General features: G+C 30.3%; 3 protein-coding genes across 4 annotated transcripts; 2 read left to right on the forward strand and 1 right to left on the reverse strand.

The window, feature by feature from the left end:
* Positions 1 to 2,255: 2,255 nt before the first annotated feature.
* On the forward strand, positions 2,256 to 12,587 carry LOC124921000 (pre-mRNA-processing factor 39-2-like). Of its 2 annotated transcripts, XM_047461597.1 has the most exons (15): positions 2,256 to 2,432; positions 2,626 to 2,803; positions 2,873 to 3,022; positions 3,827 to 3,933; positions 4,438 to 4,667; positions 4,813 to 4,980; positions 6,206 to 6,569; positions 7,042 to 7,185; positions 8,498 to 8,650; positions 8,732 to 8,848; positions 9,437 to 9,517; positions 9,664 to 9,813; positions 10,740 to 11,033; positions 11,711 to 11,809; positions 12,207 to 12,587. In XM_047461597.1, the coding sequence occupies exons 2-15, from the start codon at positions 2,653 to 2,655 to the stop codon at positions 12,321 to 12,323; spliced, it is 2,325 nt and encodes a 774-aa protein (XP_047317553.1). In that variant the 5' UTR covers positions 2,256 to 2,432; positions 2,626 to 2,652; the 3' UTR covers positions 12,324 to 12,587. The 2 variants fall into 2 exon arrangements, with proteins under 2 accessions (XP_047317553.1, XP_047317552.1); XM_047461596.1 differs by having other exon boundaries at positions 2,626 to 3,022.
* On the reverse strand, positions 12,484 to 15,930 carry LOC124921001 (MDIS1-interacting receptor like kinase 1-like). Its single transcript, XM_047461598.1, has 2 exons — positions 13,118 to 15,930; positions 12,484 to 13,036 (listed from the first exon to the last, which is right to left on the reverse strand). Exons 1-2 carry the CDS (start codon positions 15,768 to 15,770, stop codon positions 12,639 to 12,641), a joined length of 3,051 nt encoding a protein of 1,016 aa, XP_047317554.1. The 5' UTR covers positions 15,771 to 15,930; the 3' UTR covers positions 12,484 to 12,638.
* Positions 15,931 to 24,909: 8,979 nt separating this feature from the next.
* Positions 24,910 to 25,725, forward strand: LOC124921643 (YDG domain-containing protein At5g47150-like). The gene has a single exon (XM_047462326.1). It carries the CDS (start codon positions 24,910 to 24,912, stop codon positions 25,723 to 25,725), a length of 816 nt encoding a protein of 271 aa, XP_047318282.1.
* Positions 25,726 to 26,207: the final 482 nt, after the last annotated feature.

A 26,207-nucleotide genomic window follows, 5' to 3' on the forward strand; every position in this document is an offset into this window, starting at 1 on the left:
GGTTCTGGTTTCGTTTATGTGTGTAAATGCTTTTAGGGTATATGACGAGTATTATATCAGTGTTCTTATTCTGCATGCATGCATTTCACGTTTATTCATTCATTTCTCGTTTAAGAAATGACATTTTCGTGTTTGTTATGTTCTTGTGAAGAAATGGTATTTTCGTGTATTCAAAGGGCACCCGTTACTGCGATTCTCAGGAACGATTATACACCACATGCTCCTCAGGAAGTCCAGCTCAAATTTTATGGAGATGAAGTTCCTTGTGAATGGAGAAGAGCTGTGCTTCGGGATGAGGGAGTTTGCATTGGTTACAAGTCTCAATTTTGGTAGATTCCCTACGGAGGAAACGATTTTCAATCAGGTTGAAGGATCTCCAACTTTGGTTCTTAAATATTTAAAAAGTATTCCACTTATTAGAATAGCAGACCTTCATTCAAAATTCTTATCCTGCTCTGATAGGGAAGATGCATGGAAATTGGGGCTGGTATACCTTGTCCCATTATCTCTTTGTCCTTGACCCGAAGAGGATAATAAATATGAAACTCTTCAGCATGGTCGATGACATCGACACCTTCCTCAATTTTCCATGGGGAAAGGTGTCCTTTAGAGCAACCATGAAGGGTTTGACCAAGGACCTTAATCGCTACAGGACGCTATATCTGTAGAAGAAGAATGCCGCCTCGGGGAAGAAGGACAAAGACAAAGATTGGAAAAGTTATAGCTTATCTGTTTTATTTTATCTGTTTATTAACATGTTTTAATGGTTCTAGTTAACTAGTTTTTAAAAGTTAAACGATTTGATTTTCGGTTTAATTATTTTTTTAACGGTTTAACTTGTAAAAATCTAATTATATATTTATATTAGTTATTAGGTAAATATTATATATATTATAAATAATATTTAATTATATATATATATATTAATAAATTTTAAATTATATTTTGTATATAATTGTTTTAAAAAAATAATAATTTATATAAATATTAATTTAAAAATAAAAAATTTATATAATAATATAATATATCATAATATATATATATATAATGATGTTTAATTCTTAAAATGTCCGGACTTCGGATTGTTGGGTGAGAACTATGGTTAATTTGAATATATATGAGAGTAAAATAAAAATGATATTACATTTTAACCGTAATTTTTTTTCGCATTTTTATATCATTATTTTTGTACGGGGTTACATGTTAGTTATTATAATAATAATATAATATATTATAATATATATATATATATATATATATATATAAATTAAAGAATAATATAAAAAATAAGAATTTTGATTTTTTTTTTATTAAGTTTAATATTTAATTTTAAAAAATAACTACTGATTCACGGTTAAACCGGTTGACCGGCCGGAACCAATAGAACCAAAACCGATAATATTGATAGGTCAGTTAACCGGTTTATAAAATAAAAGATAAAACCGGACTTAACCAGAACTAATTAACCATTAAACACCTCTAGAGATATTTACAGACATATAAAATTATGTTATTATTAATAAATTAAAATAATGATTAATATTTTATTTAATATAAAAAATTATATTATATTATTATACTTTTATTTATATGTTAAATATAAAAATAAATTATATTTACACTATTTTCAGTGACACATTCTAAATCAAAATTATTTTTAATTTATAAGTAAATTTCTTATCTTTTGAAATACCGAATATCTCATATGTTAAATAAATTTTATTAACATATTTAAAAATAAATTATATTTACACGATTTTTTTGTTGACAGATTATAAATCAGAACTATTTTTAGTTTATGAGTAAATATTCTTATCATTTTGAAATGTTATAAAATTATGTTTATTATTAGTAAATTAAAATAATAATTAATATTATTATTTAATATAAAAAATTAAATTACACTATTTTAAAAAAATTAATAAGAAAAATTAATTAAATTTTTTATTTTATTTTATTTAAATAAGAAAATATATTAATAAGTATGTTTGAATCATTATTTTATTTAAATCTAATAAAATATTTAAAAAATTACTTTTAAATATATATATATATATATATATATTTTTTTTTTTTTTATCAAAACCCAGCTTCTGAGTTTCAAAATTTATTTGTTAATAATTAATATTAGTAATTTAAGAATTGATAAATGATTAAGTATTAATATTAATTCTTAATGTAAACTAAACCAATTATATTATATATATTTTTATAAATCTATAGAATCCCCTTTGCCTTTTTCTTTTTCTTCTTCTTCTTCTACGCGGCATCCAGAAGCTTAACATATAGGCGCACGACCTAACCAACTAGGTTCAGTGCCGTCACAAGGAGCAAGAAGCTAAAGACCCAGCCAGCGTATTGGCCTTCATAGTCGCGATACACCTTCCAGATTACAAACCAACCCACAAGCGGAGAACTTACATACACTGTAGGCAAGTTTTCAGTAATACTAGATGCAACAAGATTACTTTAATGCTAGAACTCATTTGATTGCACTATAGCTCCATATTTCTCTTTGTTTCATAAAATAAGATGATGAAATGAAAAAATTACTCACTAACAAGTATGTGATAACATCTTAATTTACCCTTTTCTGAGAGCTATGGTTTGGACGTTTAATTGCAGCAAAGTAGTCAACTTTGTTCAATATTTATGGAACAATCTTCGGATATGGAGTATACATCAGCTGGCAATGGTGTTGATAGCTCAAGTGCTGGAGGGGTTTCTGAGATGGCAACTGAAGAATTGGCTGCTCCCCTGGTTACAACTACTGCAGATAATTTAAATATTTCTTCTAAGACAGGTCCAGTTAGTACAATTGATGGTTCAAATCATGATGTGGCTAACAACAGTGCTATCATAGGGATTCCAGACAATGCTTCAAGCGATTCGTCACATTCCACTGTTTTTGTCAGTGAATCGAAGAATGATGCATTGGGTGGTGGTATTGGTGAGAATGGTATTCATACTGATAGCGGTAATGGATCTATTGCTGGACACCAAGTGGTGGTGGATGATACAGGTAGGTCTGCTTCTTTTCTAGATCAAAATAATATGATGGCTTGAATGTGCTTAACTTTGTTATAAATATGGTTTTAAGGTGCTTGTATTTAATTATGAATAATTTGGATGTATTTCAGTATTTCTTTTGTTCTGCATTTCCACGTGCAGATTTGTGTAGTTTCAGTCACTTACTAGTGTTTTGAATAATGCTACTTGTTATTGTTTATGCCACTCTTATGGATATTGTTTTTGGCACACAGACATTCAAAAGTTATTTTTGCAGAGTATTAGGTGAAAGACCTGTTAAAATTCTTCATTTCATGTTTGTTTACACCTTGACTATTATGGAACCTTATAATAAGAATTAAGGATCACATGTATCAAATGTTGGACAGTAAAAATGTATGTTATAGAACCATTTGTTGGTTTTATCTGGTTATGAAATCGAAACATACTTTCTTTAAAAGATGTATTTCCTCATAATTTTCCTATCATATATCTTCAAATGTTTGAAGTGTAGATGTTTCTTGAAATTCGATTGTTGAAGCAAGTCAATTTAAACTTACTTTTGTCAATTTTAACCATTTGTTACTTGTTGATCACAAATACAAAGCTTTTGTCACTACTAATTATTATTTTTTATTGTGAACTGTCTTCACTGCCTATTATTTTCCTCATAGTTAGACTTTTGTGTTGATTCTAATCAGATTGGTATTTGGTTTACAACTCCTGTCCTCCATTGAACTTGTGTATCTCAATTGCTTGTTCAATACTTTCACTCTTAAATTGCTTAATTTTAATGTTATTATTTCTTACCTTGTAGCAACACTATCTCCTGAAGAAGAACGGTTATGGAGCATAGTTAAAACAAATTCTCTGGATTTCAATGCATGGACTGCCCTAATTGAAGAGACAGAGAAAGTAGTGGAGGTGTGTCAAGAGTATTGCTCATGTGATAAAAAAAATTCTTCTTTTCTTCCCCTTCTCTTTCAAAAGTGATAAAGGGTTCTTTCAAAAGATTATAGGGACGACTGTGATAAAAGAAATTTAAGCATAATAGCTGTAACTATGAAAAGCTACATTATATGCATGTTACCAGTTGGTACTTGGTAGACATGTATGTCCACAGGTTTGTATGTTTCTTCTCGTTTCATGTGGTAATTGAAATTAGTAATTTGTTGGTTCTATTTTCCTGGGAAAGGCATTGCTCTTTTCTTTTTCTTTTTGCTAAAAACATTTTGAGCCACTAGGATCTGTTTATTAAGGATTAGCAGCTTATGTGCATAAGGACTTGTCTGTACCTTTTATTAGACTGGTATGTAACGTATACCTTTTTGCTGGTGGCATTTCTATATTTATGATTCATGCTTTACAGATCTCCTTTATTTGCCTTTTCATATTCAATTTTAAAGTTTATTTTATTTTCACTTGCAGAACAACATAGCAAAAATCCAGAAAGTGTATGATGCATTTTTATTGGAGTTTCCATTATGTTATGGCTACTGGAAGAAGTATGCAGATCATGAAGCACGCATTGGTTCTGTAGATAGAGTTATGGAGGTGTATGAACGAGCTGTTCTAGGAGTTACCTATTCTGTTGACATCTGGTTGCATTATTGTACCTTTGCTATAAATACATATGGAGATCCAGAGACTGTTAGGAGGTAAGAGCTGTCCATAGATTGCTTGATTATCACCTTGTGTCTATACATTGAGTTGTATTTCTTTTTGATGTTTTTTTCCACTACTCTGGGTTATGGTTTTATTGTCACAACATTTTACATTAACACTATTCTATTCATGTTTCAGGTTATTTGAGAGAGGGTTAGCATATGTAGGAACTGATTATTTGTCATCAGCACTCTGGGATAAGTATATTGAGTATGAATACATGCAACAAGAATGGCCCCGTCTTGCTATGATCTACACACGGATTTTAGAGAACCCTATTCAGCAACTGGATCGTTATTTCAATAGGTTATCGTCTGATTCTTTACTTGACATTTGCTTGGAACGTTCTTTATGATGTCTACAGTCTTGTATCTTTGGTAACATTTGAGGAAAAATCATCCATTCAGCAACCATTTTATTTACAATAAAGTAATCTTCTATGAGACATAGCAACCATTTTATTTACAATAAAGTAATCTTCTATGAGACATACTTTTAAAATTGGCTAATTTCCTTACAGACTCTACTTCTTAGCCTCCTTTATTTTTTCCGGAAGTCAGATTGTCTCCAGCCATCTTCTACTGCCTTTACTTTTATAGATATCAAATTCAAGGCATACCAATGATTATCACACAAGGGTTTCTAACACAATAATAATTTGTGATATAACTATCATGTTCTTTCCAAGCTAATATTTCATGACAAACTTAGATAAATGACTTGCACAATTAATACAATATTGATCCCTATAGATCCTAACTTCGAGTTTTCTACGGAAGAGCTCTAAGAGACTTCATGTTTGATTCCAACGCCCTGATATAACTGGGGGTCATGGTGTGGGTTGTTGTGCTAGCCTCCTCCACAAAAAAAATAACGAAGAGATTAATAGTTGCATAGCTCCAGCTTGTCTCAAAATGATTGTGGTTTTTTCGAGTGTCACACTCTTGTGCTGTCTGAAAATGCTCCATAAATTGTACATATTCTTCCATAAAATTATTAATCCCTTTAATCAAAGAAATTGAAAATTTTCTTGTTGAATGGCATGTCTTCATTTTATTAAAGTAATTAGCATGCCCTCCACTCTGGAATAATATCTTAGTTCCTGTGCTCTTGCTCAATATTTTTATTTTATTGTTATGCAAGTTGCTCTTGCATTAGTATTGTTGCATCTTTTATCTATCACTATTGATGTCTTATCTTCTTGTTTGTTTTGAGAAAAATCGTATCCTCTTGTTTGTTATATCATTATCACATATTATATTTATGAATAGTTATACCACTTCTGCATCAATTAATTTTTTTTGTTAGGTCATTTTCTATTCAATTTCATGCTCATAATTTGTGTGAAACACAAAATGATCTCTTGAAATGTAAAGAAGAGTGTCTCAATTTTAGAGGTGACAAGCTCAATATGTAATGTATATTACAAACATGGATCATTATTAAATTTCTTAAGGTATATTTTTTTGGTTTAGTTGTGTTTCTTGTGCTGGATTTATTGAATATTTAATGTGTTTGCTTGGTTTTGCAGCTTTAAAGAATTAGTCTCAAGCAGGCCACTATCAGAGTTGAGGACAGTTGAGGAAGCAACTGCTGCTACTACTATAAGTTCAGAAGTTGGTGACCATGAAACTAAAGGAGAAGTTGATGTTTCTGCCACAGAAGAGTTTTCTAAACCTGTAACTGCAAGCCTTGCAGAAGCTGAGGAGTTGGAGAAGTATATTGCCATTAGAGAAGAGATGTTTAAGAAAGCTAAAGAGTTCGATTCTAAGATCATTGGTTTTGAAGCAGCTATAAGGAGGCCATATTTTCATGTGCGCCCCCTCAATGTTGCAGAACTTGAAAATTGGCATAGTTATCTTGGTTTTATTGAAGCGGAGGGAGATTTTAACAAGGTATTTGTTGTTTGTTGCTTAAGAAATATTTGGATTCCACTATCCTTTTTAGTTTTGGTTGTGTCCTTGTTATACACTGACTTACAGTTAAGTAGTGCTAAACCGTTCGATGAAGCGTCTTTTAAAACGGGATATTGAACTTGGACCAAAGCATGGGCTTTCCATTTGGTATCTATAAGGATAAGTATTTTCAAACCCTCATTTGTTAGTGGACATTATGGGTTCGTGATGTGTTGTATGGTAAACTATATGTTTTAAAGCTCCAATCTTATCATGCAGGTTGTTCTTACTTCCTAATCATCTATCTGTCAGGCTAGGAGGGTCCCTCTATCGTATTTGAGGGGCCCCTCTCTGTTCTATCAAAGGAGTACCTCTTGTTCATTTTTCCTTGATTCATTTTATTTCCTTATGTTGCTTTTGTTAAGACAATATTGGGAATATTCTGACCTATGATATATGTCTGCTGTAACAGGTGGTGAAGCTATATGAAAGATGTGTTATTGCTTGTGCAAATTATCCCGAATATTGGATACGTTATGTCCTGTGCATGGAGGCTAGTGGAGGTATGGATCTAGCAAACAATGCACTTGCTCGTGCTACTCAAGTGTTTGTCAAGGTATCAAAGTAACTTACATGGTGTTTGTACCTTGTTAACTCTAGATTCAAGATTGTGTTGCATTCTTTTTACTCAAAACTCTGAATTTTTAGATATTATTACTGCGTTTGCTTTTCTTAAATCATTATTGAATATCAGGTGCTCTCCAAAGATGGACTTTCTTTATTTTCTATGTAAATAATTCAAAAGAAAGAATATTCATATTGAACTTCAATGTGTTCATGATCTAATTAAACTACTTAGTAGTTAAAAAACAGGAGATAAATTATTAATTGTTACTGATGCTATTATTTTTTGAGGGAAGATATATAATACAAAAGAACTGTAAAGATAGTCATGAGCTGCTGGGTTGACAGCATATGCTTTGCTTGATTTTGAGACATCATAGGAAATATGCAACTTTCTTCCATCTCTTCTGGAAATTCCGAAAGAAAGATGTAATATAGAGGAATTTGCAATCTAAAACAAAGGAAACTACATGTAGCAAGTGAAGCATCAGTTGCTATACCTTCATGCAATCACTTGTTATTTCCTATTTTCCTATCAGATTACATTTTCCAATTAGAAATCTTCACTTGTTATTTCCTGCTCTTTGATCAGAGAAGATTCACCAATGTAATCACTAAAATTGAACCCTTCTTGAAGTTCTTAGTTAATCTAAGCATTGCTTTTATGATAAAACTAACATATATTGGGTTGAGCAATGATCTGATGGTTTTGCATAAGTTTTGAAAAATCGATGCATTTAGATAACTTGAAAAATTGATGCCCTGTGATTATTGAGCTTTTAGCTAAGTACATTTATTGCCATGATCCAGTGACGTTTTTCATCTATATATGTAAATAACCAGAGTAACTTCCAAACACACTTGTTTTTCTCTCTGAAGGAATAAATATATTCATCGTGCTTGTTTATATAGCAGATAATAAAAGATAATATGTGCTTGAAAAAAAAATGGTATCTTAAGACATCTGATATGTTATTGTTCTTATCCTGCAATTTGGAGAGGCTGATAATTTAGTTTCAGACTAAGCTTGTTTAATGTTCTCATCCGTTATGCTGACACTTTGCATTAGTATCTAAGATCTCTTTGTGACACTTCTCTTTTTGTTCAATTGCTTCTATGAATAATTTGAATATTTCTATGATGGTCAAATTATTTTATTTCCTCTATGTGTTGAATGAGTTTTAAAGCCAATTCTCTTTTTGTTCAATTGCTTTGTTGATGGTCAAATCTTCATTCCTGAGACTCTCTTAGTGCTGGATGCATTTTCTAGATTCTATCATTTATATTCCTTTGTTGTTGTGCAGACGCAACCGGAGATTCATCTCTTTGCTGCTAGATTCAAAGAGAACAGCGGGGATATCGAAGGAGCACGTGCAGCATACCAACTTCTACATACTGAAATTTCTCCTGGTCTTATAGAAGCAACTATCAAACATGCAAACATGGAACATAGGCTGGTAAGATTACTAAGCTGTCATGTGAGTTTCAGATTTCAACAGTTTCTGCAGTAATAAAGTATTTTTTAACTTATTTTGCAGGGCAATCTGGAAGATGCTTTTTCTGTATATGAACAGGCCATTGCAATTGAGAAAGGGAAAGAACAATCACAAACTTTACCATTTCTTTTTGCACAATATGCTAGATTCTTTCATTTGGTAGGTTTTTTTTGTACGTTTTTTCTCTTTACTAATACTATTCACTTATATTTTAACGGCGGTTTTATAGAATTTATATTCACTTGATGGGCTACATAAGATAAATAGCAAATGTTTTCTAAGAGCCATAATATTGTATCTCTATACAATCAGTTTTTATATTTTGTCAACACCTATCAATGTAGTCATTTGGTGCTGAGATGTTCTATAATTTTCTAAAATACTAGCTTTGTTAATCATTGACTGCAGTTTTATTTGCTTATTGTATTTGGTCACTTTCAGTTGTGAGTTTGAAATTTTCTGCAATGTACTGGTGATAGTAACCGATATATGATATGTTCTTTGGATTTTTTAGTTGTAGATGGATCTTTTTATTTATTTATTTATGACTTTCCCAAAATATGGTTGAAAAATATATATATCAGATCTATATAAACTATACTCTGCACCAAAATTTGTCTCATAATTTAATGTGTCATTTCTGTCATCTGTGTATGAGAATGAGACTTCAAAATTCTTCATCATAGTGTTGGTTTTGCCTGCTCTTGTATTTTCTTGTGTTTCTTATTTGTGATGTTCTGTTTGTAGGTTGCTGGAAATGTAGAAAAATCTCGCGAAATCCTTAATGGAGCGCTTGTGAATGTACAGTTATCAAAACCACTTTTAGAGGTCCTCTCTCTTTCATTTTCTTCCCCCATAAGACACAAATTTGCATCTGCATCACACTCTCTCTCTCTTTCTCACACACACATGGTTAGGGATATATATTTACCCTTCTTTTATTTGAGTTAATAAAATATTTCTGTAATATGCAGGCTTTGATTCTTTTGGAATCTATGCGCCCACATCCAAAACAAGTTGAGTATTTAGATGCACTAGTGGAAAGATTCATTAATCCTACAGCTGATAATGATAACACTGCCAGCATAGCTGAGAGGGAAGATCTGTCAAGCATTTTCTTGGAGGTGATTCATGCCATCTGAACTTTAATTTTATGGATTACTGTTGCATTCATTGCTTTCTAACTAATTGTCCTGTTTTCATTATTTCCTTTGGAATTAGTTTAGATCAAACAGTCCGTTCTTATTAAGTTCAACATGGCCTTTGAACTTTTGATAAATGGAGGTGCCCTCCATAACTATAACTGAAACATGTCATTAGATAGAAATAGAAACTATGCATGCTTGTCATTCGATGTGTTTGAATTTTTAGTTACAGAAGTCACTATTAGGTTTATTTGCTCAATATATCAAGAGGGGACCTTTTTTTTTATAATTGGATGGTATATATATATATATATATATATATATATATATATATATATATATATATATATATATATATATATCCAATGATGTTTGGCCATTCTAATATTGGATATATTGTCTGGAGTTGTCTTACAGAATGTGTATTATAAAACAATGATGTTATTAAAATTTTATGGTTAATAAGTACTTTTTATGTTGATATATCAATCTTTAGAACATTTTATGTTCTATCTAGATTTTAATTTATCAATTTTAAATATTCCATTTTGTTGTTTTGAATATTCTAGAAAGGATCAAATTAAGATTTAACAATGGCAACTGCACAATATTTTGTTTGTGTTTTGGATAAAATAGAGATAATTAATATACACCCTATTATTTTTAGTTGAAAGTTTATAATGAAAATTGTGAAGGATAAATAGAAAGCCCATGAATAAGCGGCAATAATATCTTGCGACCACAATTCCTTGTTAAGTAACAGCTATAAACTACTTTTAGAACTAGACAAGAAAAGAAGCTAATATTCAATATTAACTTTGTAATTAGTTCTCAATATTTTGAGTGATTATACTGTGAAATCCTACTGTTTTTCAGTGTAGTGTGTTTTTATTACTCTACTGCAGTTTCTAGATCTATTTGGCAATGCACAAATTATTAAGAAGGCTGATGATAGGCATGCAAAGCTCTTCCTGCACCAGAAGATCACATCATCAGAATCAAGAAAGCGTCAAGCAGAGGACTTTCTAACTTCTGACAGATCAAAGATGGCCAAAGCTTACACGGGTACCTCACCCTCTGTTCCTGCAGTAGTAGGCGCGTACCCGGCTGCACAAACCCAATGGCCAGCAGGTTATGGTTCACAGGCTCAAGTTTGGCCACAAGGACAACAGTGGAACCACCCTGGGTATACCCAACAGGTATCTCAATATAATCTCGATTTTTACATATGCAATTTGGGTTGCACTTTTTTGCTGAGCAGCGAGATCATACTTCCTAAATGGAATGAGTAAATCTTTGGTAATATGCAAAAAGAAATAAGCCAACCATCACATTGCTTGTTATTTAAACCATTTCCCCCCTTAATACACATTTGGAGGTAGAAATTGATGTATTTAAAGAGAATGACAGACTATTTGATAAACTGGTATTTTGTCACCATTTCAATAGAAAAAGCACAAATGTTAAATTTTTTATTTATTTTTTCGTTTGGTATAACTTATAAGATTATTTTTTAGATCATAATCCATATTTAGAGTGTATTTTTGGCTTGATATATACGGTATAAAGCTAATATTATGGATTATGATCCAAATTAATCTTTTGCATCATGATCCATATTATTTTTTGAAAAATATAACATGTAGGCTTTCAAGATTATGTTCCAGATGAAAAAAATTATAGATACCAAACTGAAACAAATGTTTAGAAATAACTTTTTCCAAAAATTTAGATCTGGATTCTCCTATTATTCATGTTATAAGTAGTTTGTATTTTATGTTCAGATGGATCATGCCGTGTTTATAATAATTTATTTGGTTGGCACGATTATGAAATGCAACTAACTCTTTTTTTATTCTCTTTTTGTCTGATTTAGGCTGCATATGCAGCTTATGGAGGTAGCTATGCAAACCCACCAGCATCTGTGCCTCAAACTACTAGTTATGGTGCTTATCCTCCAGCAAATCCTGTCCAGGTAATTTAACTTAAGACTATGCTTGGTTTAGGGTGGAATTGGAATTTAAGATCACATTCTAATTACATTGTTTGTTTGAATACATTAAATAAGGAATTAGACTCTAATTACAATTTCAATCAAAATAAAATTAAAATGTATATGATTTTTTAAGTTTCAATTCATCATTCTCACTTTTGAATTGCAGCTCTATGATTTCTCCAATCATTATAATTGAATTTAATTCATTTCAATTCTTCTAATTCCAATGCCAATTAAATCGATTCAGAATTGTATATGTATTTGTGATGATAATTCATATATGTATTCTCTCTTATACTATGAAAATTATCTTGTTTTTTTTCCTTCTTTAATCATTATTGAGTGTAGCGATCTAACTTCCCTATTCTAATTTCAGCCTGCTTTCCCCCAACAAGCGTACGCACCACCATCCGCTGTCGCTGCTCCTATACAACATCAGCAACCGGCAGCAGTTCCTGCCCCACAGGCTTATTATGGAAATTATTACGGATAATTGTTTTCAAACAAAGAAATCAATTTTGTTGCTTGTCTACAATTCGAATTTGTCAGTCTAGTTTGGTGAGGACTGTATCGACAGCTGCCTTGGTGACTTAGTAAAAGAGGTATGGTTGTGGGATTAGTGGTGCGGAAATCTTTAGCGCTTTATTTTATATTTTAAATTCCAAATCTTGTCACACCTTCGATAGATTCGAACAATGTAGTTTTTGAGTTCCCTGAATGCATGAAATTTGACACTTCATTAACAAATTTAGATACTTTAGCTCAAAAGGATTAGAAGTACAAAAAAATGTAAATTTTAAAATTCTGTTCACAAGATGCCATTTGTAGGTGATGGGCTGAAGAAGACTGGCTTGTCTTTGTTGGTGGCGGTGCTACTCTTTCGACGAGGTTTTGCCTCTCCGAGCATTGTTAAGACATCTCTCATTGTTGGCCTTTCTTTAGGAAGCTTGGCTGTACATAAAAGAGCTATTCTAAGCATTATTATCATCTCTTCTTGCACATATTTGCAATTCCCTCCCACATTTTGGTCCAATGCCTCCTCTAATGGTCTTTTATCCCTTATCTTTGCCCTAACCCATTCCACAATCTCTACTGATTCGCCGAATTCTGCCTCCAATGGCCTCTTTCCTGTCACGAGCTCTATCAACACCACCCCGAAGCTGTATATGTCGCTCTTTTCGTCCACTTTTAACGTGTACCCATACTCTGTCGCACAATCAATAATATTCGTAAATAAATATGGAAAGAAAATGAATTGCACATAAAAGTGAAAGCCAGGCCACTAACCAGGAGCAATGTAACCATACGATCCAGCGACAACTGAAACTGTCTCGTTCTTCTTAAGCATTGTCTTTGCAAGTCCAAAATCTGCAATCCTTGCCTCGAGATTCATGTCTAGCAATATATTGCTCGACTTGATATCTCGATGGATTACGGGTGGGCGACAATCGTGGTGAAGATAGGCTAGGCCTTGTGCGATTCCAACTGCCACGTTATACCGCGACACCCAATCGACTAATAGTTGCTTTTCGGATGCCTCTTTTCCGTGAAGAGACTCCCACAAGCTCCCGTTTGTCATGTACTCGTAGATTAGCATAGTCTCTTTGTTATTATGAAGCAATCCTAATAACCTAACGATGTTTCTATGTCTTAACCTCCCCAACATATTCGCCTCCCCCACGAGATCCAAACCTTCGTCGGTTCCTGTCTTCCACATCTTTTTAACCGCCACGACCGTATCTGATCTCGGGACATCGGCCTTGTAGACTATCCCACTCCCGCCCATTCCAACCACGTTTGTTTCCTTGATGCATGCCAAGATGTCATTGCTAGTGAAGTCGAGTCTTTGAAAAGCCATTAACCTCCACGGCCACTCGCTCTTCCCCATTTCAAAGCTTTCGTGGAAACAAAAGTTCCCATTCGAACGCCACTTATAGTATAACGACCAACCGCTAACGAGCGAAATCACAATCGCCAACATTATCGAGATTCCAATAACGCATGTCGCAACCATATGCCTCGTGTGCATGCCAGGGTTTTTTTGTTTCAAGGTGCGATTACCCGAGCAAGGAGGAAGGACTCCTCCGCATAGACCGACGTTCCCAATGAGATCCTCAGAATTAATCGTTCTAAGCATCCCGTTGGAAGGGACCGGCCCTTCCAACGTGTTATAAGAAACATTGAGCAATTCTAATGTGGGCGAGTTCCCAAAATTTTCCGGGATCCCGCCCGTAAGAGAATTATGAGAAATATCAAGAACCGATAACGTGGGCATCATCGCGATTGCCCTCGGTATCGGTCCCGTCAGAAGGTTGTTACGCAGGTTGAGCGATACTAACCTCTCGCATGAAGCAACGCTTGCCGGAATGTGTCCGGAAAACCGGTTAGAGGAAAGATCGAGTAGCAATAGCGACGGGCAATCCTGGAATTGGTCAGGGATTTCGCCGGAGAGTTTATTATCAGCGACTAAGAAGTTTTGGAGAGACGGAATGGAGAGGATTGAAGATGGGATTAAGGATTGAAGATGGTTATGAGAAATGTCAATAAAAGATAGTGAAATAGATAAAGAAAGATCATTTGGGATTTGACCTGAAAAATTATTGTTTGCTAATTCAAGTCTTTGGAGCTTCCCCAGATTCCCAAACCCCACCGGAATTCCGCCGGAAAGACTGTTATTCTGCATCCGGACACGAACCAATGAGCCACAACCGGATAACTCAGATGGAATAGGGCCGGAGAAACCATTGTTGAATAATATAAGTTTAGTGAGTTTTCCTCCGCCGCATAAAGTCGTCGGAATTTGGCCGGAGAAGGAATTGGATGAAATGTCTAGCCATTGAAGAGGCGAATTCCGGCCGAGATTGGACGGAAGTGATCCTGAAAACGAGTTATTCCATAACTCAACGATCTTCAACTGGGTTAAATCTCCAATCCCAGATGGAACTTGACCGGAGAATCGATTACACATGAGATTAAGAAGCTGTAGATTCTTTAATAAAGAGATCTCCGCCGGAATCTCACCGGATAATAGATTATCAGAAAGATCCAAGAACTGAAGTGAAGTTAGATTTCCAAATTCATAAGGAATCTCTCCTTCGAAATCATTAGTATACAAGAATACCGTCTCCAGTTTCTTCAATTTCCCCAATTCAGCTGGTATTCTCCCTCCAAGATTCCCATACGCCAAATCAATATATCTCAAATTCGTCAAATTTCCAATCTCAATTGGAATTCCACCTTCAAAATCATTATACCCAGCAACAATAATCTCCAACGAAGCAAGTCGTCCCAATTCTTTCGGCAATTCGCCGGAAAGATTATTCCCAGATAGCCCAAGAAACTTAAGTTTATCCAAATTCTCCAAAGATTTAGGTATCGATCCTTGAAAGAAATTCCCCCGGAGATCAAGATCTTCCAACGTTTTAATTCTCCCAAGATCATCTGGAACATTTCCTGTGAAGTTATTTCCAGATGCATTAAACGTCTTCAACATCACCAAATTTGCGAACCCAGGTGGGAGTTCGCCGGAAAAGGAATTCTGACTCACGTCCAGGACCTCTAGTGAGGTTAGATTGACAATGGAGGGTGAAATGACGGAGGAGAATCCGTTGCAGCTAAAGTTGAGATATGTGAGGGAGATGAGACGTTGGATTTCATCGGAGATACTTCCGGTGAGATTCATGTTGGAGAGATCGAGGGTATTGACATTGCCGATGGAGTTGCATTGAACTCCATTCCAGTTGCAGTAGGATTGAGCCGAAGCATGATTCCAATCCTTGAGCTGGTCTAATGGGTCACTAAACCCGGCTTTAATGGAAAGAAGAACAGTAACTTCTTCTTCTTCTTGTTCATTATTATTATTATTAACAGATCCCAAGGCCACAATGGAACAGTAGAAGAAGGAGAAGAAGATGAAGAAGAAAAGTAATGGTGTTTTCATGGCGATTATCCCTTTTTGATATTAATAATCTGTTCACTACTTCAGTTAGAGTTAGACCCACTTAAGGTTTCCTCCACCATTTTCAAACAGAGATAGTATAATAATGAGGACTGTAGTTGCAGAGAAGAAGTAGATATATAAGTAAGTATATATGAATGAGTAAACTTTGTATTATTACTTACTTACATGGAAAGAAGAAGAAGAAGATGCTCACTACTTCTTTCTCAACATTTTCTCTCATATAAAGTCAACTCACACTCATTGTTTCTTTACTTCATAATTTTGTTACAAATTTTACCTACTTGAATTACACTTTTTATATTAAATAACCAAATTTTACTTTTTCAATTTGGGCACATGTAATAAAATAATTTACATAAATGTTGCACAATCTTTCACAATTATGGTATTCTACGCTAACAACTCAAGACAAAGACGTTTTTAAAGTAAAAATTGAATATAAGATATTTGTTTTTTAAAATAAATTGTTTTTTCGGTTGAGCTATTTATTAGGTTAATTAAAGTAAAATGAGTATCTTAACTATTTGTATATGATAACATTTTGTTACGAGAACAAAATTCACAGATTCGATTCTCACTTAAAATATTTTTAAGTTTAAAATGAATGTTTAACTTATGGCTGCAAATGAGTCAAGTTGTATGTGAGTCGCTAACGAGCCACTCGGTCAAAATTTGACTTGAATTTGACTTTGATCAAGTTTGAGTCGAGCTCGAGCCAGCTCGTTTAATATTCGAGTCGAGCTTGAGCTCATATAATACTTGGTCGATAACTTGTCGAGTTTTTCCGAGTCTGATAATAAATAATATATTTATTTATTTTAATATTAAAACTTAAAATTTAAAATAAATATTTAAAATTTTAATTTTAATTCAAGTTTTCGATTTGAGCCGAGCTTGTAAGTTAATAGTCGAGTCGAGCTCAAATTTCTAAACTCGAACTTGAGTTCGAGTCAAGCTAATAAATACTTAATTGAGTCGAGCTCGAGCTCAAATTTATAAACTCGTTCAAACTCAAATTTATAAACTCGCTCGAGTTCGAGTCGAGCTAATAAATATTTAATTGAGTCGAGTTCTAGCTCAAGCTGGCTTGAACTCAGCTTGACTCATTTGCCTCCCTAGTTTAGTTATAGAGTCATGCTAGCTTCCAACATTAAAAATAAATAAATAGCTTTTAATTTTAAAAGTATACTATTAATAAATATTATAATATTATCCAATAAAGACATAAAAATATTTTATTAGAGTAAATCAAATATGAAAATCCTCTAATTTTTTTTAAGAGTAATAGAGTAATTATGGGGAACGATTGAATACAATAACTCAATTTAATCCAATTAAATCAAATGATTCCTTAATGAGAAAGGAATGATAGTCTTCAAGTGTATGTATGTATAATGACATAGATAGCTGAATTAAGAGTGAAGCCTACTCAATTTATCCATTATGACTAGTCGTGTGCATTTTTTAAATTTATTTTTTGTAATTAATATTTAAAATATTTTAATGCATACTATATATGCTATCAATTAGTAATAAAGAAAATTGACCAACATAAAATTTTCAAATAATTATACAAAATTTAATAACAAAACATCATAGTTCATTACTAAATTATGGAGATTTACATAGTGACATAATTATTATGCTACTAAATTGTTATTCATTTAAAATATTAAATTATGTATTAACAAAATTATCACTAACTAACTCTTTGGACATATGTTGTTCACAATTGAATTAATATTATATTAATACTTTACTCAATTAAATTACCAAATTAATTTAAGTGATAATGTTTTATTCTTTCAAAAAAAAAGAACTATCAAGATATATATCATGTATTTTTTAGATAAGTACAAAAACATATACCCAATTATTTGCTTACAATATTATTTAGTGACCTAATTTGTTTTATTCATAAATAAATGGTGATGGCTTATAAGTTATTATTTGTTGTTGTTATTATTAAATTGAAATAATGACAAACTTGTTGATCATATACATTAGACAAGATGAAGAGTCATATGCCCATTTGGTTATGTAAAAAGTTAACAAATAATTAATAAAGATAACATATGTAAAATAAAAAAGAATTACAAATTGATATCAAACAAAATGTGGGAAATAAAATAGTTTTAGAACATGGGAAAGGGGAGAAGAAATAACATGGAAGAAAGTGATGGACAAAAGGCAATCATGGTCTGTCAATTCTCACATTGAAAAGAATTAAAAAAAATAAAATTATTTTTTTGTTACCATGTAATAATATATTAAATTATATAAGAGAATAAATTACATGTTTTCACATGTCCCCATGTGGGACAGGTCGTTTTGGATATTACTGTTTTATTTTATTTTTTTTAATCTCACTAAATTGCTTTAAAACATAGATGGGATAATTGAGGCCATGTGGAATTTTAGCAGCTTCTTAATCTTCAATGTGATTTACAATTTGGGTTTTGTTTAAAAAAAATATATTAATTAATAATATAAAGAGAGATCTAGAGAAAGAACATGGGCACCCCCACATGGGTAAGTACACCCCTTTGTTGGCATCACCTATCCTAATTTAAATTCAAATCTCATCTCAATTTTCATTTTAAGTGTCAATTTGATCCTCTAACCCTAACAAATGATGCTGGTTACACCTTTCTTAGGTCTAGTCTTAATCTTATTTTTATGAATATACACAAAGTTGATCTTATTTTGGTACCCTTTTGGTGATATGTGTATAACAATTCAAAACTTTAGATAAAAAAATGGAAGTATATATCATTGGAACTTATAAAATTGGGACAAAATTGAGTTTTGGAGGTTCAATATTCAACATTTGAGATTTGTGGTTACATTTAATTAGTTTGTGTATGATTTTGTAAGACCTTTATTTTTTCTTTTCATTGTTGTTTCATGGGTGTAGAATGTAGATCTTAATAATACTACAACAATTTTGTTGTTTCATGTATGTCTTCATTTAAAGTTTCATGAATAAAATTCAGTATTAGATAATCTCTTATTAATAATCGTTTAAAAAAATTAATAAAACTCTGTTTCGGGCAATAAAAAACTTATTGTGACAATACCAGAAATAAAAAAGAAAAAATAGACTAAAAATTCAAATATTGAACTTAAACATATTAAGCAACTAAACTAGTTCATCTTTATTAATTGAAATACGAAATTATTATATTTATTCAACTTAACCTAATATATAATAAAATAAATTAAAATTTTCGAATAGACTCCCAAAACTCAAGGTCGTCGTCCTGCATGTATAGGTCGTGATTATGTTAGTACTAATTTGACTCAATTTATAATCTCAAATAAATCACGATTGTATTATAAGTTATTACAATAAATAATGTATCAATAATAAATAAAACTAAACATAGATTAACTTTTAGAATATTTTATGCGATTAAGAAACTTAAATTGGAGGACTAATTATATCAAACATACTTACGTTAATTATACAAATAAATTTAATATGATGAAACATTTAAATATTTAATGAATTAGCTAGAGTATATGAAACATTAAATATCCGGTTCAATGTTGGACTTGAGTTTGATATGGGCCTAAAAAATATAGTTCAAAATCAAATGCAACTGGTCATATTGTATTGGACCAACTTATTTTCATAATTGGGCTGGACTTTACATTGATTAGGCCCATTTAAGCTTAGGTAGTTAACAACAAGTAAAATTTTATAGACACATTAATGAATTTCGAATAATCGCAGGTTTGAAGTTATGATGCTTTGATTTTTTTTGTAATGAAATTGAAACTCCCCTTTCCTTTAAATAATAATAAAAAAATTATATTCAGAAAAAAAAATTAATCATATAAATTTTAATTATACTAAATTATATTTTAATTCAGTTTCAATTAAATCATTGAGATTATTCGATTTCAGTAATCAGAAAAAATATATATTTTATTTATTACCTCGTTTAATTCATTAATCAAAATAATAAAATATTTTTTATTTTATCATATTAATCACAAATATTTTTAAGTCAAAAGTCAGATCAAGACCCAAGTTAATCAAAGAACTCTATGTGGAAAAATATTTTAATAATTTCTTATATTAATCGATTTATTCAGCTTTCATACTAACTATTTTATTACTACAACTATGTACTAGTAAGGCCTGATAGCACAATTTAACCAATGCATTTGTACAGGTTTACAAAATATTGAAAATATTTTTATTTTTGTTGAAGTTTGAACACACGATTTATTTTTTTTGTGCTAATAAATTTGAGTTAGGTTAATTTTATATTAATATATTATGCATCTCTTTATATTTTTAAAATTATTAAAAAATATTAAAAATATAAAAGTTGCGACCCATAAATATCTATCTTTTGGGGGCCGATACTAGGCAATCGGTACCGTAACTCATTGGATAGTAAATTAATTATTCAGGAACCCTTTTCATTTTACTATCCAAACCCGACGGGTATTATTATTTTTATCTTTATTCCTGATTCGTCGGGTACCTGATCTCTGACTAGTGCCCCATTACCCGATAAATATTTATAAAATTATAAAGATTAAAAAAGAAAAAATATATATTTATTAAACAAGAAAATAATTTTAAAATTAATAATATTAAAATGTTAAAAAACTAATAAAAATATTATTTACTCACGTATTTATGCTAGGTAGATGTTAAGAAGATAAGTTGAATAAAAGTGTAAAAAAAAAAAAAAAAGTTAAATACTGAATATGAAAAATAATGAGAGAAAAATATAATTTAAAAAAAAATTAAAACTAAGAATAATGAAAAATAAATAACTTTTATTGAAATATTAAAAATAAAATTGGAGTGAAGTGTGATAACAACAAAAACAAAATAAATATGTATTTATACGTATTTATGATGATATTTGTATTGATATGAAATTTGAAATGTTATATTAAATTTTAATAAAAAAATGTTCTATTTTTAATATTAGTACAAACGGATATCGAGTTTAGGTTTCGCACAATCTCCGTCCCCGAACTCAGTTTAAAATACTTGAATCCGATCCTCGGATATCCTCCATTAACAATTGTCATCTGACTACATATCCTCAAATTTTGAATATGAACCACTTATTAATTTTATTCTAAATATAATGAGATATACTTTAAGACATATAGACGTGAATATGAACAATTTATTAATTTTATTTTAAATATAATGAGATATTAATAAGAAGGTAACCTCTTTTAATTTAAAACTTATATTTTCAAATAATTTCATGTCAATATTAATTTCAATATTTTTATTTTTATTAAAACTAAAATTCATTAGTTGTACATATTCTCGCCATATCATTTACACCTTAAAATGGTGTGTTATTTGTATTCTTTTGACTACTTTGTCTAACTAAATACTTACACTTTTTTTATTTATCATTTATTTGTTTTTAAAACAATTATATATATATATATATATATATATATATTTAAGGAGTCATAATTAAATACTATTTTGTTAATATAAATTTTAACTTAAACAAATAAGAAAATAAAATATTTTACTGACTAATATATGTATTTATTTGAGTACTTTTAAAAACAAAAAGGTTTAAATAAAAATAAAAACTTGAAAAATTGTAAATAATTTTTTAAAATTAATGCAATTATTTAATTTGAATATAATTAAACTATCTATGAGTCCAAGTTTAAATAGATTTACAATTTTTAGGTCCAAAATAAAGTTTAAATAACTAATGTTTCTATATATATATACATTAGTAACATTAATATGAATTTGAACTTTCATAAAAATAATAATAAAATGAATGACATCTTCTAATATATATAATCAATGCTATGAGCTGTTATTTTCTTATCCTCCATATTGGGTAAAAAGAAAGTTGAATTATTGAGGAGTTAATACTATATATGGTTCTTAAGGTAAATATAGCAATTCATCTTAAAAAGCTAATATATAATGTAAATAGAAAATATGCTTTAAATTACCTTCAAATTTTCATGTACAACTTGGCTCCAATTTCAACTCAAAAAGAATTAAACATTATTTTATGTATACTTATTTGAAATACTAATTTAAATCTTGAGTTTTGGCTTAAAAAATAAAACTATAATATTGAGCTATAATATATTAACTGGTACAATATACGATTATTAAAATTCTAATTAAAATTCTAATAAATTTTTATAAAATAAAAACAAAATGGATATATAGGAATTTACAATTCAATTTCAAAACAAACTATTCATGAATACATCACTCTCAAAATGACTCAATTCATACAATTAATTAATTTTAATCTTACTACTGTATATTAAATATAATTTTATCACATTATTTTCATCATATAAATGGATATTTGAAGTTGGTAAGAGATTAATGATTAAACAAACAAGTTTTTTATACTAATAAATAAAAATTCAAATTATTCATAAAATATTTTGGATCAATAAAAAACAATCTTCTAAAAAAAAAAGCAACCCAAATTAATATTTTATTACAATATTATACACTCATTATTATTATTTTAAATAATAATCTAAGATGTTATATGAATAATTGTGGATTTTATAGAATGATCTTGATTTTGGTTTAAAACATTTTGAATGTTTCAACTAAACTTCTTAAATATTCACTGCAAAATAAGTTTAAAATTGTCAACTACTGCAAAATTTGAAATGAATTTTGTGTTTAACATATTTTAATACATATTTTTTTACTTAGTTTTATGTCATAAGTTTAAATCCTTATAAATGATTTTATTTATTTATCCAGTCTTACTTAACATATATGTTATTTAATTAGTTATAAATAATATATTTTAAAAAGTAAGAAAATAATATTGATTTAAATTAATAACTTATTTTATTTGACTATTAAATGAATTTAAAAAAATGTTTAATAAATATATTTTAATACTAAATGAATTATAAATTAAATTAAATGTCTTATAATGGTACAAATGTGACACATGACAAAGGTAGTGAAATATAAAGAAAATTCTCTATAATAGTACAGGTCCTAAGGGAAACGAGTGGACCGTACATTCAAATATTTCTAGCTCCATAAAAAAAGAATAATTTTTATTAAAATTTTGAATTATCATTTAGATTGTAATGTAAACATTGTATTACATTTAATTCTATCATATTCATATAAAAAAACAAAAAACATTGAAAAAATACATAACAATTTTTTTTCTTTTTAAATTATAAGTGAAGTTGTATATATATTTGGTTTTTATAGTAGTTTTCAAATAAAATTTATATGAGTATCTCATATATATATAATATATATATATTTTGTATATCAAAATTAGATTAAATTATTTAAAAATTAAAATACAAATATATTAGTATTGTGTTTATAAATTACAACTTGTTAAATTTTTTTAAAGAAATTTTAATATCTTAATTAAAGCAGAAAAACAGCAAGGTCATTACAACGGTCAAAGTCATTTTTTATATATCGGTACGAGCAGTAAAGTATCTATCTCCGAACCCGATTTTCATTTTACTACTCGACTCCGACCCCGAACCCGACGGGTATCTCTACTTCTATACTCATCCCCGATTCGTCGGGACCGTCGGGTACCCGATTAAATTATTTATAAGATTATAAAGTTTGAAAAAAAAGAAACACAACTTTAATAAATATTTTTAACATTAGTAATATCAAAATATTAAAAATAAAAATAAAACCATTACTTACCTATCTCATAATTTTTGTAAATCTTGAAAAAGATAAACTAGAGTGGAATAAAAGTAGAATGAACATTGAAAAAAAAACTAGAGATTGAATATGAAGAATTATGAGAGAGAGTAATATTTTGTTATTAAAATAAAAATTGAAGTTATGTAGAAAAATATTGTTTTGGGAATATAAAATAATTAAAGTTGAGTGAAGTGTATTTATGACTATGGTTGGAGTGAAGTGTGAATAATATCAAATTAAATGATGCATATTTATTATACATTTGCAATGATGAAACATTTTTGAAAAGTCACACATTAACCTTTAATAAAAAAAAAATCAATAATATTAATATAACCGGGTATCGGGTTTGGGTTTGGGTTTCGCACACTCCCCATCCCCGACCCCGTACCCGACCGGGTACCTTCTCCCTCTCCCCATGCCCAACCCCGACCCCGAACCCGATTTAAAATACCCGAACCCGACTATCGGGTACCCACGGGTATCGGGCATACGGGTGCCCATTGCTATCTCTAACGAGCACAACAAGAATTACACGATCGAAGATACGTTTGTTTTAATATATATTAATAAGAATAATATATAAAAATTATTATATTAAAATGTTAAAGTAATTATATTAAAAAATAAGAAATTAAATAATTTAAAAAATTGTTTTTTAACGACGACAAAAGCAACCTAACACCGCGTCAAAAACATTATAAACAAGAATAATAGAAGAAAAAAAAGAATGTTTGAAAGTTTAAATACAAATGATTCTTTGTATGCCACTAACCTCCTATATTAATTTGGGAAATAAGTCTAGTAGTCTAAGCAACTTTCTTTTAAAGTAATTTGGCCAATAAAAGAAATTTATCTTGGGTTACTTATTATTCCTAAAATTTATAGATCATAAATAAAATGTATAGAATAAGTTAACATATGAAAAAGTAATTTAATCTTAAATTTGACTATGATTAAATTAAAAAATAACAAAAATTTCAGGGGTCTATTTTATTAGCTATAACTAGCTAAGAACTGCTGAGTATTCTGTTATAAACATGGCAGAAAATTTAATCATCAGTGGTAAAATAGCATCTTTCTTCTTCCTTCTTCTCATTTCCTCTCGAAATCGATGAACAAGCCTTTTGACTGCCGGAGAAATAACCCACTACACATTTTCCGGTGAGTTCTTTCGATTTTAACATTCATCTTCTTTCTGTTATGTTGTCATTTTGAAACTTGAAGATTGATTGTAAACATTTTCAGACTATAAATATTGTTTTCTTGATATATATATTATGTTTCTTGTAGTTCCATTATAGAGAGGATCAGTTTTCTTAAGAACCCATAACAAGGATTCAAAACAGCTAGTGACCAAACTAGGAAACAGGAATAACCTTGATCATGGAAGATCTGCCAAAACAATCTAGAAGAATGACGAAACTTGATTATTTGGGTCTTTTCAAGAAACAAAAAACCAGAAACAGTGAAGAAGAAATTGACTCCAATTTGAATAGGAAGATGGGTAAACAGAAGATAGAATTTCAAAGTGGGTCTTCATCATTACCCATTGTAGGATCATCAATGAAGACAAAAGATGAAAAAAATGAGCCTCGAGAGAGAGTTTTGAAGATTTTAAGGGTTGTTCGAATTATTTACGATGAATACTGGACAGAAGGTAGAAATGGGCAAACATCTAAGACAACTAGAAAGCGTAGGCCGGATTTAAAAGCTGCTAAAGTTGTTGAAGAAAGATTTGGGAAATGTTTACCAGCAATTGGTTCAATTCCTGGTGTAGAAATTGGTGACAAGTTTAACTTTAGAGTTGAACTTGCTCTTGTTGGGATTCACATGCTACTACAAAATGGGATTGACACCATTAGTTTTAAGAAGACTGGTGAAAAGATTTGTACATCCATTGTTGCTACAGATGCTTACTATGATAATGACATGAAAGATCCTGATTACTTGGATTATTCTGGACAAGGAGGATTTGTTAGTAGGAATAGGAAAGAGGTTGAGGATCAAAAACTTGAAGGAGGAAACTTGGCTTTGATGAATAGCAAGACTCATCAAAATGAAGTGAGGGTCATCAGAGGAAGAAAGGAAAATGGGAAACCAGTTTATATCTATGATGGTTTATACCTAGTTGAAGATTGTCGACAAGTTAGAGGAAGGAGAAGGAATCTTATTTTTAAGTTTGGCTTGAGAAGGATTCCAGGACAACCAAAGCTTCCAAAAGGATTTTAGAATTCATGTTTATCATTCAAAATATGCTTGTCAATTTTCTTTTGTTAGTTTCTTGTGAGTTTGACTTGTGAGCTTTATATGTAAGCCATGACTAACTTTTGTAATAGAAATGTGAAAACATTGCTGCTAGCTATAATCACAATCTAAAGTATATAATCGTGGATTTGAAAACTCTTGAATTGACACTAAACGTTTATGTATTTTATGGTATGTTTGTTCGTTGGTTAACATTTTTTGTTAATGTTTTTATTGTTGTTTCCAAATAATTAATCTCGTTGTGTGTTTCGAATGTATTTTATGACAAGCTGAATACCCGTATTTTTTATTGTTTTGTCGTTATCCTTGAACAACTAATAACAACTATTTTCTTTTGTTATTTTCTTATGACTTTGACTTGTGAGCTTTATATTGTAGGCCAGGACTAACTTTGTAATAGAAATGTGAAAACATTGTTGCTATAATCACAATCACAATCATGTGAA

The sequence above is a fragment of the Impatiens glandulifera genome, chromosome 1 (genome assembly GCF_907164915.1).
Source record: "Impatiens glandulifera chromosome 1, dImpGla2.1, whole genome shotgun sequence".
In the NCBI taxonomy this organism is placed as follows: domain Eukaryota; kingdom Viridiplantae; phylum Streptophyta; class Magnoliopsida; order Ericales; family Balsaminaceae; genus Impatiens; species Impatiens glandulifera.

What these genes read in the sequence shown, in the direction of transcription:
- LOC124921001 (XM_047461598.1), bottom strand. Translation starts at nt 15,770, where the DNA reads ATGAAAACACCATTACTTTTCTTCTTCATCTTCTTCTCCTTCTTCTAC. An exon ending in GTATGGTTACATTGCTCCTG is followed by an intron (nt 13,037 to 13,117) that starts GTTAGTGGCCTG and finishes ATTGTGCGACAG; the next exon opens with AGTATGGGTACACGTTAAAA.
- LOC124921000 (XM_047461596.1), top strand. Translation starts at nt 2,653, where the DNA reads ATGGAACAATCTTCGGATATGGAGTATACATCAGCTGGCAATGGTGTT. An exon ending in ATGCTAGATTCTTTCATTTG is followed by an intron (nt 8,849 to 9,436) that starts GTAGGTTTTTTT and finishes TTCTGTTTGTAG; the next exon opens with GTTGCTGGAAATGTAGAAAA. An exon ending in ACCCTGGGTATACCCAACAG is followed by an intron (nt 11,034 to 11,710) that starts GTATCTCAATAT and finishes TGTCTGATTTAG; the next exon opens with GCTGCATATGCAGCTTATGG.
- LOC124921643 (XM_047462326.1), top strand. Translation starts at nt 24,910, where the DNA reads ATGACGAAACTTGATTATTTGGGTCTTTTCAAGAAACAAAAAACCAGA.